The sequence below is a fragment of the Hemiscyllium ocellatum genome, chromosome 33 (assembly GCF_020745735.1).
Source record: "Hemiscyllium ocellatum isolate sHemOce1 chromosome 33, sHemOce1.pat.X.cur, whole genome shotgun sequence".
In the NCBI taxonomy this organism is placed as follows: domain Eukaryota; kingdom Metazoa; phylum Chordata; class Chondrichthyes; order Orectolobiformes; family Hemiscylliidae; genus Hemiscyllium; species Hemiscyllium ocellatum.
In genome coordinates this window covers 2,979,112-2,993,812 of record NC_083433.1, presented here as the reverse complement: position 1 = coordinate 2,993,812, position 14,701 = coordinate 2,979,112, and the positions used below count along the sequence as shown (strand labels likewise).

The window sequence follows — 14,701 nt, the reverse complement described above, 5'->3', positions numbered from 1 at the left end:
CTCACTCTCACCCAGTGCCACGTGGTCTTGCTCGCTCCCTCTGTGGTACCTGCGATTCCCCCCACCACCACATCATACTACTGCTGCCCACAGAGACAGCACCCTTACATGTAGTGTCTCTCTTCCCTCCCTCTTCCAGTCTGTGCTCTGCACTGAACCGATGATGCTGCTTGGATGGTGTTCTGGATTGTTCATGCCTCAGGACCCACCTCCCTCTGCTGCAGATTCACAGTTTCCTTTGTTTTGTTTCTTCTAACAGCGTTTTGGTCTTTCCTATGGTTTGTGGGATTCTGTTTCCTCACCAACCAGTGGCAAGTAACGGATCTGGAGAAGGATGACCCGTTACAGGAAGGAGCTGATGCTGCTCGAGCTGCTATCACTTTCTCCTTCTTCTCAATCTTCACCTGGGTAAGTCGTCTCACTCTAGATCCTGTACAGCATTGGTACACTGGGTTTGACACCTACCCCTCCTCCTCCCATAACGACAGGGGCAATACAGTGACCAGGTGCCATACGGCACCAGGGACCCCGGTTCGATACCACCCTTGGGCGACTGTCTTTGTGGAGTTTGCACGTTCTCCCCATGTCTGTGTGGGGGTTTCCTCCACAGTCCAAAGCCATGCTCAAAATTGCCCAGTGTCCAGGTATGTGCAGGTTAAGTGGGTTAGCCATGATAAAAAAAAAACCCTGCGGGGTTACAGAGATGGGTTTGGTCGAGGTGGAATACTCTTTAGAGGATTGGTGCAGATTTGATGGGCTGAATGGCCTCTTGCTGCACTGTCTTGTTTCTGGATTCTATGACCCTTCCCCTGGGATCACATCGAGATAGTAGAGTGTTGACCATCTTCTCTTGCCCATTCACTTTCAAGGCTTGGCCTAGAATTTGGGCCAATGCATTCACATCCCATTCAGAAAAGCACAGTGGAGAAAACTGACCGCCTGTCTGGGCACCAAGGGGATTTCATAGAACCAGAGAAAGTTTACAGACAGAAGGTGGCCATTCAGCCTCCTGTGTGTACTGGCTGAGTAAACCAGCTGCCTGGTTGAATCCTGCTTTCTGGCACCTGATTCAAAAACTTGCAGGATGCAGCGTTTCAGGTACATCATTAAATCCAATGAGCAACATTCCAAGATGGCAGCGCATTGGAGCCCTTGAACAATTAACACTTGGCACTCCAACATTTTGGGTCTGAGTTACCCAACAGAGCATCAAGGAATCAGTGTGGCAGACTAACTCATGGTCAGTGAGGGAATGATGCACTGAGCTTGACTATCTAATCCATGCTGTCCCTGTCCTGGAAATGTTTGAGCAGTGTAGAGGGGGGTTTTACTCTGTATCTAACCCCGTGCTGTCATTGTCCTGGAGAATTTGAGGGGGACAATGTAGAGAGAAACTCACTGAGAGTTTAAAAGAGTAGGGGGAACTTTACTCTATGTAATCCCATGCTGTCCCTGTCCTGGTAGTTTTTGAGGGGAACAGTGTAGGGGGAGATTCACCATTTCTTTCAGATGATTATGTTATATACCCCATTAATTTCTAATGAGTGGTCTGAAGAACAGAGCATAGAGATGCTATTAGTGACAGCTTGCTATTTTCAATCCTGACTACTTTTCATCCTCCAATCCTCATGTGTTTTAATTCCAATTCCAATTCCAATTCCTGCACCTTCCTTTTGCAGGGTTATTTGGTTCTCTTTGCCATGGATCGATTAAAAGGCATCACCTTCACTGAGGAATACAATAAATTGTTCCCACCCCAGCAAACCCCTCCTCTTGCTTAACTACAGCATCCTTCTCTGCTTCCAAACACCCAGACTCTGAAGTACAGCAGTTTGAACACTGTGAGCTGCTAGACTATCCCTGCTTGCCTGAGTGGTTTTCTCTCATGCTGCTATAACTCGTGATTGTGGTGACCAATCTGATTTTTGAGGGAGAAAGCAAATTTGATTTTATTGCCTGTGAGAATAAGCAGGTGTAGCTTTGTAAGTTGTCCCATACCCCTACCTTACTCCTTAACTCACTCTGTACCTGTGGCGGTTTGCTGATTGAGATACAGGATGTTTTAGTATCAAGTAATCTGAGGAGCCCCACACTTTGCTCATAGTCATAACCCTCAGACTCACCCTCTCTCTCTCTCGTCTACCTTGGCCTCCAAAGTTTCGCTGTGCCTCTGCTTCACCTGACCACTGCTGTCTCTCTCTTTCCCTTGCCCTTGCTTGCATTAACTCGCTAATTTTGCAAATTGTGATCCTAAGAGCTGATGAACGTGTTTGGTTTATTTATCGTCTTCACCGTCTGCTTTGGATATTTGTACTTCCAGCAAATAAGCTTCACTTGAGCCTGTAGGGTGTATCAGTCCAGCGGGATTCTAACATTTTCCACTCCCCATAGCCCAGCAAGTGTCATGTGTCGTCCCGAAAGTTATATCGGTTTCAGGATTGATTTAAAGCCTGACAAAGGATCTTGCTACAAGAAACTCGGCAGGTGTGGCAGCATCTGTGGACAGAAGTCAGAGTTAACATTTTGGGTGCAGTGATCCTTCCTCACAGATGTTGCCAGATCTGAGTTTCTCCAGCACTTCGTTTCAGATTTCCAGTATCTGCAGTTCTCTGTTTTATAAAAGGTTCTAGCTGGTTAGGTTAATCTCCACAGCTGAGTTAGTATGGACATGAGCTGAGAATGTTTCAGTATTCCATGTTTCCTTATCACTGACGTGTATCTGCAGATGCAAAACAATTAACTGCTTGGATTTGTCGCAGTGCTCATATCAAAGACCTTTAAAACTGCTTTCTAATGTGTTAACCACAGATCTCATAATGTGCTTTGCTTTCTGAAGGTCATTAACATTCTGCATGCTAACATCACTAACTGCAGTGTCCTTTTTACTGTTCCACCTCTCGATGTCTGTTTTACTATGGCCCTGCTACTCCCTACACTCTCATTCCTTCCCCAAAACCCATTCCATCTCTGCCCCCATCTCTCTCTCTCTCTCTCTCTCTCTCTCTCTCTCTCTCTCTCTCTCTCTCTCTCGCTTTCTCTCTCTGGCCCCATCTCTCTCTCTCTCTCTGCTCCATTTCTAACTCTGTCTCTGCTCCATCTCTTGCTCTCTCTCTCTCTGCTCCATCTCTCGCTCTCTCTCTGCTCCATCTCTCGCTCCCTCTCTCTGCTCCATCTCTCGCTCCCTCTCTCTGCTCCATCTCTCTCTCTCTCTCTGCACCATCACTCGCTCTCTCTGCTCCATCACTCGCTCTCTCTGCTCCACCTCTCGCTCTCTCTGCTCCACCTCTCGCTCTCTCACGGTTCCATCTCTCGGTTCCATCTCTCGCGCTCTCTCGGCTCCATCTCTCTCGCTCTCTCTGCTCCACCTCTCGCTCTCTCTGCTCCACCTCTCGCTCTCTCTGCTCCACCTCTCGCTCTCTCTGCTCCATCTCTCGCTCTCTCTGCTCCATCTCTCGCTCTCTCTGCTCCATCTCTCGCTCTCTCTGCTCCATCTCTCGCTCTCTCTGCTCCATCTCTCGCTCTCTCTGCTCCATCTCTCGCTCTCTCTGCTCCACCTCTCGCTCTCTCTGCTCCATCTCTCGCTCTCTCTCTCTCTCTCTGCTCCATCTCTCGCTCTCTCTCGCTCTCTCTCGGCTCCACCTCTCGCTCTCTCTCGCTCTCTCTCGGCTCCACCTCTCGCTCTCTCTCTCTCTCTGCTCCATCTCTCGCTCTTTCTCGGCTCCATCTCTCGCTCTTTCTCGGCTCCATCTCTCGCTCTCTCTCGGCTCCATCTCTCGCTCTCTCTCTCGGCTCCATCTCTCGCTCTCTCTCTCTCTGCTCCATCTCTCGCTCTCTCTCGCTCTCTCTCGGCTCCACCTCTCGCTCTCTCTCGGCTCCATCTCTCGCTCTCTCTCTGCTCCATCTCTCGCTCTCTCTCTCTCTCTCTGCTCCATCTCTCGCTCTCTCTCTCTCTGCTCCATCTCTCGCTCTCTCTCTCTCTCTCTGCTCCATCTCTCGCTCTCTCTCTCTCTCTCTCTGCTCCATCTCTCGCTCTCTCTCTCTCTCTCTGCTCCATCTCTCGCTCTCTCTCTGCTCCATGTCTCGCGCTCTCTCTGCTCCATCTCTCTCTCTCTCGCTCTGTGCTCCATCTCTCGCTCTCTCTGCTCCATCTCTCGCTCTCTCTGCTCCATCTCTCGCTCTCTCTGTTCCATCTGTTGCTCCCTCTCTCTCTCTGCTCCATCTCTCGCTCTCCATCTCTCGCTCCCTCTCTCTGCTCCATCTCTCGCTCTCTCTCTGTTCCTGCTCCATCTCTCGCGCTCTCTGTCTCTCTGCTCTATCTCTCGTTCTCTCTCGTTTTCTCTCTCTCTCTCCCTCTCTTTGTCTATGCCTCCTGTCTGCCCTTGCTCCATTGAAAGGCTGCTCAGGCATTCCTGGGATACCAGCGGTACCGCCTGGGAGCCGACTCTGCTCTTTTCTCCCAGGAGTACACCGACCCGAGCCAGGATACCTCTGCCCCTTACGGCCCGTACCTCTCCGGGGACGAGATGGAAGCCCCAGGCTCTTACCAGCAACCACTGTCGACAGGATCCTACACGAGCGCCTCAGAGGGATATCAGACGCAGGATTACTGAGGAAAGCGACGGCCAGGAGTGAGTGACACCAGAATGCGAATCCCTCACACGCAACCTTTACACATTTTACTGGGCAACCCTTGGTTTAAATGAGAGAAAACTCTGATACACCACAAGTGTCTATCATCACTGGGTCAGGGTTTAATATTCTTGAGTTTGAAACACGTATTATAACTCCTGCAGGTGCTTAAAGTGAATATAAAATATTTCCACGTCGCCTAGCCTGTTCTGTAAGATGTGATCACTGAAATGCAGATAATGTTTGATGGAATGGTATATATATGTATATATATTTATTTTAATTTAAGGTTTACTTATTGATTCTGGAAAACAGTTGGCTGCTGAAAACTTGCCCACTCCCCGGATGAGCCCACCAATGCCATCTCCTCTCTGCGAGTTCACTATCCCTCCTCCCAGCTCCCTCACTCAGGAATGGGATCTTTGCACAGCACCAGCACTGACAGGGAATGGGGCTGGGGGAAAGGACTGGAGCAAACGCGAGAGACTATGGGCCCCTGCTCCCACTGGCGCCGAGGTGTGGAACAGGCCATTGTTCAGGATGCTGCCTCAACCGGTGTTTCCCAGGGCCACAGGGCCAGAGTCGGGTGTGAAGGAAAGCTATTCTCATTTACTGAAAAGCACAAAGTAGCCAGCTCAGCAAAGTTTTTTTCCCAGGGGAGGATGTTGGGTTAGAAGCACAGTGATTCCTGTTCACTTGAGAAGCCCTTACAAATGATCAGAGACAACATTTGCCCTGCTCCAGTTATTTAAAACATGGGGAAGGAGTCACGATGGTGTGGGGGTTGGGGAAACATGGACTCAACTTGATCTGGAGCCTGAGTTTTCGATAGTGAGAGAGAGTTCACCTTTGTCATGGCACTGGGTCTCATCAGGGATTGCCCTGTGAGAGAAGGGGGGGCGAGGGCGGGAGTGGGTGGGTGTGTGTATGTGTGTGTGTGTGTGTGTGTGTGTGTGTGTGTGTGTGTGTGTGTGTGTGTACACACATGTGCCTGGGTGTGGTGTGTACCCTGCCTTTTGGCTTGTTTTCCTCCCCCACCATGTCCTATCTCTCTCTGCCCCTTACTGTCCGTCTGTCTCTCTTGGTCTCTCTCTCTCTCTCTCTCTCTCTGTCTGTCTATGTCTCTGTCTCTGTCTCTGTCTCTGTCTCTGTCTCTGTCTCTCTCTGTCTCTGTCTCTTTTTTTCTTTCTTTCTCTCTCTCTGTCTCTGTCTCTCTCTCTCTCTGGCATCGTTCTTCCTCCTCCTCATGGGCATCAACTGGATAATCTGCCACCTTGGCCCAGCCCTCCCTCCTTCCCTCCCAGACTGCAGGGTGCATGGATAGAGCTCTGCAGCCAGAGAGAGTGACCTCTCAGCATTCCTTTGACCTCTTGCTGAAGCCTGTGGAGGTGGGAGTAAAGGGGCAGAAAGATCCCGCTGTGGCCCAGCAATCAGACCAGGCTGTTTGTGCTTTTGAGGTGGAGTGCAGAGCAGGAGACTGTAGATCAGCCAGTACTCGGTGAGAACATTAATAGGGTGGAAGATAGCCTTGGGTGGTTATTAATTGGTATCAGGAGGTCTCTGTGTGATTGAAAAGGTGCCACAGCCTACACACCGTTAACACCACTATCAATAACAGCAGCTGTCAGCAAACCCCACATCCTTGGTGCGTTCTCTGAGAGGCTGTGTCCCCAACCAGAACTGTCTTATTGAACCTCACTCTACATATTGCCTAGTATTCTGTGTACAGAACAGGGGAAACTGCAATTAAACTACAGATCCTTAACAATGTTAAACAAAAGTGTATAAATCTGTATTTCATATAGTATTTTATTGTTGTATTTAAAACAAAATACCTTTTTATGTGTTACTATGGATACCAGGCTAGGCCCAGGCTTTCCGAGGTAACGCTGCCAAGTGAAGGCATCCAGAAACTTTCTTCTATGGAAGATAACACCACAAAAACAACATTAAATATCAAAAACATCTGATCCATGTCTTTAGTTTCTGTATTAAGACTTAAGCTGATAGTCCATAGCATGGAACAGAGTCAGTGACTGGACAAGAGCCATGTGGGCAATTGGCCAGTGGTCATTCAGTGATATTGATCCTTTTGCCCCCAGCATTGGCAGTACCATTCCTGATGGTCTCAGTCACTCTCTCTCTCTCCCTCTCACCAGCTGACGTGGAATGCTGAGGTTGAGATAAAGTGCGGGAGAGATTGCAGACTGCAGGGCAGCACTTGTGAAAGCCTGGTGATGTACCTGATCTGGTTCAGTCTGGCCTCTGCACTGTTTTGATTGGTCCTTGTGCAGGAGGACATTTGAAGCCAGCACCTGACTGGTGAATGCTGCACTTTCCTGTTGCTCCGTGGGTTTGAGTCCGAGCTGACCGTGAGAGCACAGAATCTGGGCTGATGCTGCTGTTGCCTGTCCTGAGGGAGCGCTGCACTATAAACTGCGCTGCCTTTCCAGTGGGAGGCTCTATTGACGGTCTCAGCTGGATGTGAAAGATTCCCATGATCTCTGGTTCAGAGAAGAGCAGGGGCGATCTCCCTTGTGTCCTGGTCCAGTATTTATTTCCCCTGAAGTGATACCACAAGATCAAATTGTCTGGTCAGTACCATGTTTGAAATTTATGGAATCTTGCTTTGCACAAATTGACTGCCGCAGTTCCCACATCGCAGCAGTGACTGCACTGCAGAGTACGTTACTGGTGGTAAAGACAATTGAGGAATTCTGAGCACTGTAGAAATGTTAGTTTATTTATTCATTTATAATCAGTCTGGGAATTGGCCCCTCCCTTGTCAGCAGTTACCTCAGACCGTCAGGGGTATGTAAAGTGATAGGTGGGGCTGGGGATGCTGTCGAGGGATATTGTTGGAATTTGCTGAGCCCTGTTAGGAGTGTGGCCTGTCCCAATGTGACACTCTGCCCATCTGCAATACCTGATGGGCTTAAAGTTACCCTTGTCACATTGCTGCTCGCCAGATTCATCCCACCCCCATCACCCCGGGGAGTTGGAGGGTAAAGGGAATGTTACAAGTGTGAACCAGCCCCAGTCTGTCATCATTTGTTCAATGCCGGACTCTCCCTCCACCAGAGAGCATACTGCACTAGCCACTAACTTATTGCAAACTCTGTGTGTAGCACTGTGTATAGAATTAATTGTGTATAACATGGAACCCTGTGTCTTTATATATTGTTGTTGCTGCTGTGTGTTCCACACAATGCAGCCTGTGTTTGTGGTATGTTGAGCAGATATTAATTATTTATCTGTAAAATTGTGATTCTCAATAAAATGTTTCAAGTAGATAAATGGCTTCTTGTGTATTCCCACCCCTTTCTCGAGCTCACTTTCACACACACTCGCCAAATCTCGACCCCCCAACTCTCAACTTGCCAACTCTCTCTAGCTCTGTCTCCCTCTCTCTCTAACTCTGTGTAACTCTGTCTCTCTAACGCTGTCTGTCTCTCTCTCTAACTCTGTATCTCTCTCTGTCTCCCTCTCTCTCACTCGGTGTGTCTCCCTCTCTCTCTAACTCTGTCTCTCTAATTCTCTCTCTTTCCCCCCCATCCCAACTCTGTCTGTCTCTCTGTCTCCCGCCCCCCCCAACTCTGTCTGTCTGTCTGTCCCCCTCTAACTCTATCTGTCTCCCCCTAATGTGTGTCTCTCTCTTTCTAACTCTGTTTCCACACTGTAGGGAATCTAACCTTGGAACCTGTGTGTGTGTCTCCCTCTCTCTCTAACTCTTGTCTGTCTCTAACTCTGTCTCTCTCTCTCCCCCTCTAACCCTCTCTCTCTCTCTCTCTCTCTCTCTCTCTCTAAATGTCTCTCTCTCTCTCTCTCTCGCTTGTTCTGTCTCTCTCTCTCTCCCCCTGACTCTGTCTATCTCTCCCTCTCTCTAACTCGGTGTGTGTCTGTCTGTCTCTCTCTCTCTCTCCCTCTCTCTTCCCCCCCCCCCCCCCCCCCCCAACTCTCTCTGTCTCTCTCTCTCTCTTCCTCTATCTCTCTCTCTCCCCCAACTCTGTCTCTGTCTGTCTCTCTCCCCTCCTCTAACTCTGCCTCTCTGTCTCTCTCTCTCTAAATGTCTGTCTTCCTCTCTCTAACTCTGTCTCTACCTGTCTCTCCCTCTCTCTAACTCAGTGTGTCTCCCTCTCCAACTCTGTCTCCCTCTGTCTCTAACTCTGTCTCTTTAACTCTCTCTCTCTCTCTCTCTCTCTCTCTCTCTCTCACTCTCTCTAACTCACTGTCTCTGTATAGCTCCCTGTCTCTGTCTTTCTCTCTCTAACTCTGTCTGTCTCCCTCTCTCTAACTCGGTGTGTGTGTCTCTCTCTCTCTGTGTCTCTCTCTCCTCCTAACTCTGTCTCCCTCTCTCTAACACTGTCTGTCTCTCCCTCTAACTCGGTGTGTGTCTCCCTCTCTAATACTCTGTCTGTCTCTCTAATTGTCTATCTGTCTGTCACTCTCTAACTCTTTTCTTTCTTTCTCTCTCTAATTCTGTCCCTCTCTTTCTCGCTCTCTGACACTCTCTCTTTAACTCTCTCTTCAACTGTGTGTCTGTGTCTGTCTGTCTGTCTCTCTAACTGTCTGTCTCTCTAACTCTGTGTCCCTCTCTCTCTAACTTGGTCTCTGTCTAACTCACTGTCTCTCTCTCTCTAACTGTCTGTCTCTCTCTAACTGTAGCACTCTCTAACAGTGTCTCTAATGCACTCTCACTCTTTAACTCTGTCTCTCACTGTAACTCTAACTCCCTCTCAACTCTCTGCCTCTCTCTGTCTCACTCTATCTGTAACACTCTACAAATGTCTCTTTAATGCACTCTTGCTGTTTAACTCTCTCTAACACTATCTTTCTCACTGAAGCTCTCTGTCTCTTTAATTGTCTCAGTCTCTAATTCTCTCTCGCTAACTCTGTCTCTCTTGTTAACTCTGTCTCTAACTTTCTCTCTAACTCTCTCGTTAACTCTCTAAATCTCTTTCTAACTCTCTGCCTCCCTCTGACTCTCTGCCTCCCTCTAACTCTGTCTCTACCTCTCTCACTCTATCTGTAACACTCTAACAATGTCGCTAATACACTCTTGCTCTTTCTCTTTCTCTTTGTCTATCTGTAGCACTCTCTAACAATGTCTCTCTCTAACACAGTCTCGCTCTTTAACTCTGTCTCTCTCTCTCTCTCACTGTAACTCTTAAGCTCTTTCTAACTCTCTCTCTAACACGCTCTGTAACACACTCTCTCCCTCTCTCTGTAACACTGTCTCTGTAACACACTCTACCTCTCTGTAACACTCTCTAACAGTCTCTCTCTAACACTCACCCCCTCTCTAACACACTCTCTCTAACACTCACTCTCTAACATATTCTCTCTCTCTAACAATCTCTAACATACTCTGTCATGTGCTCTCTGTCTCCCCTCCCCCCCACACTGTAACTCTTTGTAACACACACTCTCGATAACATTCTCTCTTTCTTTGCAATGCACACACATTCCCCTCTCTTCCTCTCTGTAACACACACACACTCTAACTCGCTCTCTCTGTAACACGCTCTCTATCTCTGGAACACACTCTGTCCCCCTCCCTGTAACACTCTCTCGCTCGATATCTCTCTGGAACACACTTACTCTCTCCCTTTCTCTGTCTCTCCCCCTCTCTCTGTAATGCACTCTAACATTCTCTCTCTGTAACACTCTCTCTCCCCATACATTCGCTGCAAAACTCACCGTCTCCCCCCTTCTAAATTCTCTTTCTAGCACACACTCTGTGTAACGTACATGTTCTCTCCCCCTTCAGCAACACTCTTCCCCCCCTCTCTAACACTGTAAGACACTCTCTCACTAACACACTCTCTGTAACACATTCTCTCTCTCTCCCCTCTCTGTAACACACTCACTCTCTCCTCTCTGTAACGCACTCTTTCCACCCCCTCTCTGTAACACACGTTCTCTCCCCTCTCTCTATGTAACACATACTCTGTCTAAACCCCCCCCAACCGCATTCCCTGTCTCCCTCTCTGTAACACACTGTGTAACTCTCTCTATGACACTCTCTCTAACACATTCTCTCTCTCCTTTCCCCCCCCCCCCATAATACAATCTCTCTCTAACGTACAGTCTCTCTGTAACTCTTTCTCTCTGTAACACTCACACTCTGTAACACTCACTCACTGTAACACATTCTCTCTCCCTTTCCCCCCCACACACAATCTCTCGCTCTAAGATATTCTCTCTGTAACACTGTCTCTTTCTCTAACACTCTCTCTTTGTAACACCCCCCACCACCACCATCCCCCACCCCCCAACAGGTATTTTTGTTCTCTCTCTAACATTCTCTGTCTCTCTAACATTTGCTCTCTTTTTACTTGAACTATTGCCCAGGTAACTGAAGATGTGGCCACTAATGGTGGAGATTGGGAATGATTGTGGGGAGAGACCAGATTGAAAGAGTATGGAGATCTGGAAGGGTTGTAGGTCTAGAGGGGATTATAGTGACAGTGAGGTCATGAAAGGATTTAAAATGCAGGATAAGAATTTCTGAAATTTGGAATTGACAGTTTTGCCAGACTGGGGTGAAGTGGGTGGCACTGTGAGTAGGTCTGAACTGCAGCAGCATTGGTTCTGGGGAGCTTTGATGTTTGCAGAGAGTGGGCTCACTTGGAAGCTATTAATATTGTCCCATTTGGGTGAGAGCAGCTAACCGCCTGGAGCAGGGGATGATCCCAGGATAAACTGTGGCAGACTTGGTGATGTATATGTGTCTCTCCCAGTGTTTTCCCATTCTGATTTTTATAGGCTGTTCTGTGAAGTTTTGCTCTTCTGTCTGGAAGTTTGTGGATGGTACTTTTGTTTTTACTGGCAATAGGGTCTGTAGAAGACCGCTTTCAGATAATTGCATGAAGCAAGGTCATGGAGTCATAGTCATCCAGCATGGAATCCAACCCTTCGGCCCAACCAGTCTGTGTTGACCATAATCCCAAATTAAACTACTCCCACCTGCCTGCTCCTGACCCATATCCCTCCAAACCCTTCCTATTCATATCAGGCAGCATCCAAGGAACAGGAAATTCGACATTTCGGGCATAAGCCCTTCATCAGGAATGGTGAAGATTCCTGAATCAGATTCCTGATGAAGGGCTTATGCCCGAAATGTCAAATTTCCTGTTCCTTGGATGCTGCCTGACCTGCTGCGCTTTTCCAGCAACACATTTTCAGCTCTGATCTCCAGCATCTGCAGACCTCACTTTCTCCTCTTCCTATTCATATGCCCAACCAGATGCCTTTTAAATGCTGTAATTGTACCAGCCTCCACCACATCCTCTGGCAGCCTGTTCCATACACGTACCACCCTCTGGGTGAAAAAGTTGCCCCTTAGGTCCTTTTTAAATCTTTCCCCTCTCATTTTGAGCCACACCCTCTAGTTTTGGACCGCTCTACCCAAGGGAAAAAGTCTTTGCCTGTTTACCCTTTCCATGTCCCCTCATTAGTTTATAAATCTCTATAATAGTCACCCCACAGCCTCCGAGACTGAGGGAAGGAGTGAGGAATAGGTGGTGTTGGAATGCTTTCTCGAAAGCTAGCAGACATGGGAGGAGGCTGAATGGTCATCATCTTTGCCGTACCATTATATGACATGGCCTCCCAGTCGAGAGAAGTATTGGTTTTAAATTTCTCATCTACATTTCCAAACCCTTGAATGCTCATTCCTTACTGTCTGTGTGATCTCTACAGACCCCCTGAGCTCCCCGAAATCCCCCCTGTTCCCTACAGACCCCCTGAGCTCCCCGAAATCCCCCCTGTTCCCTACAGACCCCCTGAACTCCCCGAAATCCCCCCTGTTCCCTACAGACCCCCGAGTTCCCTGAAATACCTCCGTTCCTATAGACCCCCTGAAATCCTTCCCCGTTCCCTACAAACCCCTGAGCTCCGTGAAATTCCCCCCCCCCCCCCCCCCCCCGTTCTGGCCTCTTGCACATTGTGGGCAGCATGGTGGCACAGTGGTTAGCACTGCTGCCTCACAACGCCAGAGACCCGGGTTCAATTCCCGCCTCAGGTGACTGACTGTGTGGAGTTTGCACGTTCTCCCCGTGTCTGCGTGGGTTTCCTCCGGGTGCTCCGGTTTCCTCCCACAGTCAAAGATGTGCGGGTCAGGTGAATTGGCCATGCTAAATTGCCCGTGGTGTTAGGTAAGGGGTAAATGTAGGGGTATGGGTGGGTTGCGCTTTGGCGGGTTGGTGTGGACTTGTTGGGCCGAAGGGCCTGTTTCCACACTGTAATGTAATCTAAAAAAAATTGTAGTTGCTTTGCCGTTAATGGTCCTGTTTTCAGTTGCTTGGGCCCTGAGCTCTGCAATCTCCTCCCGAACCCACTCCCCACTCTCTCTCCTCTTTTAAGATAGTCCTAAAAAAAACCTTCCTCTCGTCAGGTGTCTGGTTACCAGCCTTAAACACGTGGTCTGGTGTCATGTTTAGTAATGCACCCATGAAGCCACCCGCGGCATTATGGTCCATGTTGGCCCCAGTTACACCAGCAAGAGTTGGCACTGGCTGGGCCATCTCTGGTACCAGGAGCAGGATTGCTCTGAAAAAGCAGGTCCTCATAATCTCTGGGTTATTACCTGAGCCACATGTACATTGGCAAAGAGATGAGATTTGGGAAGTGAATATGTAGCGAAAGGAGTGATGCAGGACAGAGGGGTTCCATTTTATGGATCACTGACGTCAGTATTGGGACAGGAAGGAACTGTACCGTCAGGACAAGCTCCTCCTGAACTGATCTGGGACCAGGATCCTCGTGCAAAGGCTCAGTAGGGTGATCACAAGGACTTTCATAACCTCTCCTGAGCTGTCTTCACCCTTTAATTCGTTTAAAGTTACCAGAACAAGTTATAGGACAGTATATGGAGAGGGTCAGGAATTGAACTTCTCACACAGCAGGTAAGGAGGCAACTATGAGAAAGGGACAGTCAATATGGGACAGAGGGGGTTAAATACATGCAGTATGCAAAACAAGGGAAATGACTTTGTAGCACAGATTGAGTATGGTGAGTATCACAGAGACGTGACTGCAAGGGGATCAGGGCTGGGGGCGGAGTATCCCAGGATACACCACCTATCAAAAGGATAGATGGGGGGACAAGGTTGCATTGTTAGTAAGAAATGAAATTAAATAAATAGCGAGAAGTGATGGAGAGTCAGAAGATGTAGAACCTTGAGTGGGTAGAGTTGAGGGACAGTGAAGGGAAAGAGACCCTACTGGGAGGTGGGTTCAGGTCTCCCAAGGGTAGTCAGGATGTGAGGAAGAAAATGTCAGGAGATAGAAAAGGCATGTCAGAAAGGCACTGTTCCATTAGTCATAGGGACTGCAATGTGCAGGTGACCTCGGAAAACCAGGTTAGTAATGAAGCTCAAGGAAAGGAATTCTTGAAACATCCCTGAGCCGGGAATAGGAGCGGCTTGTGGTAAAGCCACAAAGAGTCCGGGCACATGTGACATTAGGGATGTGTAATAGACAATAGGTGCAGGAGTAGGCCATTCGGCCCTTTGAGCCAGCACCACCATTCATTATGATCATGGCTGATCACCCACAATCAGTATCCTGATCTGCCTTATCCATGTAACCCTTGATTCCGTTATCTTTAAGAGCTCTATCCATCTTTTTCTTGAAAGTATCCAGAGACCTGGCTTCCACTGCCTTCTGGGGCAGAGTATTCCATATCTGGGTGAAGATGTTTCTCCTCAATTCTGCTCTAAGTGGCCTCCCCCGTATTTTTAAACTGTGCCCCCTGGTTCGGGACTCACCCATCAGCAGAAACGTGCTTCCTGCCGCCAGAGTGTCTAATCCTTTAATAATCTTATTCATCTCAATCACATCCCCTCTCATTCTTCTAAACTCAAGTGTATACAAGCCCAGTCGCTCCAATCTTTCAATGAGGCAGACTTGATTAGGGAGCTGAAGGTGAAGGAACCACGAGAGGGCAGTGACCATGACATGATAGATTTCACCCTGCATTTTCAGAGGGGGGAGCTGGAATCAGATGTAAATGTATTACAACTGAGTGAAGGTATCGACAAAGAATTGAGGGAGGAGCTGGTCGGAG

At 48.5% G+C, this 14,701-nt stretch overlaps 1 protein-coding gene across 4 annotated transcripts in view; it reads left to right on the top strand.

Annotated features, from left to right (window-relative positions):
* LOC132831295 (synaptogyrin-1-like) overlaps positions 1–7,910 on the top strand; it is a 39,561-nt gene extending 31,651 nt beyond the window's left edge. The window contains exons 3-5 of one of the 4 annotated variants that reach the window (XM_060849344.1): positions 260–408; positions 4,395–4,628; positions 6,492–7,910. In XM_060849344.1, the coding sequence (XP_060705327.1) occupies positions 260–408; positions 4,395–4,610 (365 nt within the window). In that variant the 3' untranslated portion in view covers positions 4,611–4,628; positions 6,492–7,910. Of the gene's footprint in view, positions 1–259; positions 409–1,679; positions 5,595–6,491 lie in introns of those variants that run through there. The other 3 variants (XM_060849345.1, XM_060849343.1, XM_060849346.1) reach the window with 3 other exon arrangements.
* The last annotated feature ends 6,791 nt before the right edge of the window (positions 7,911–14,701 follow it).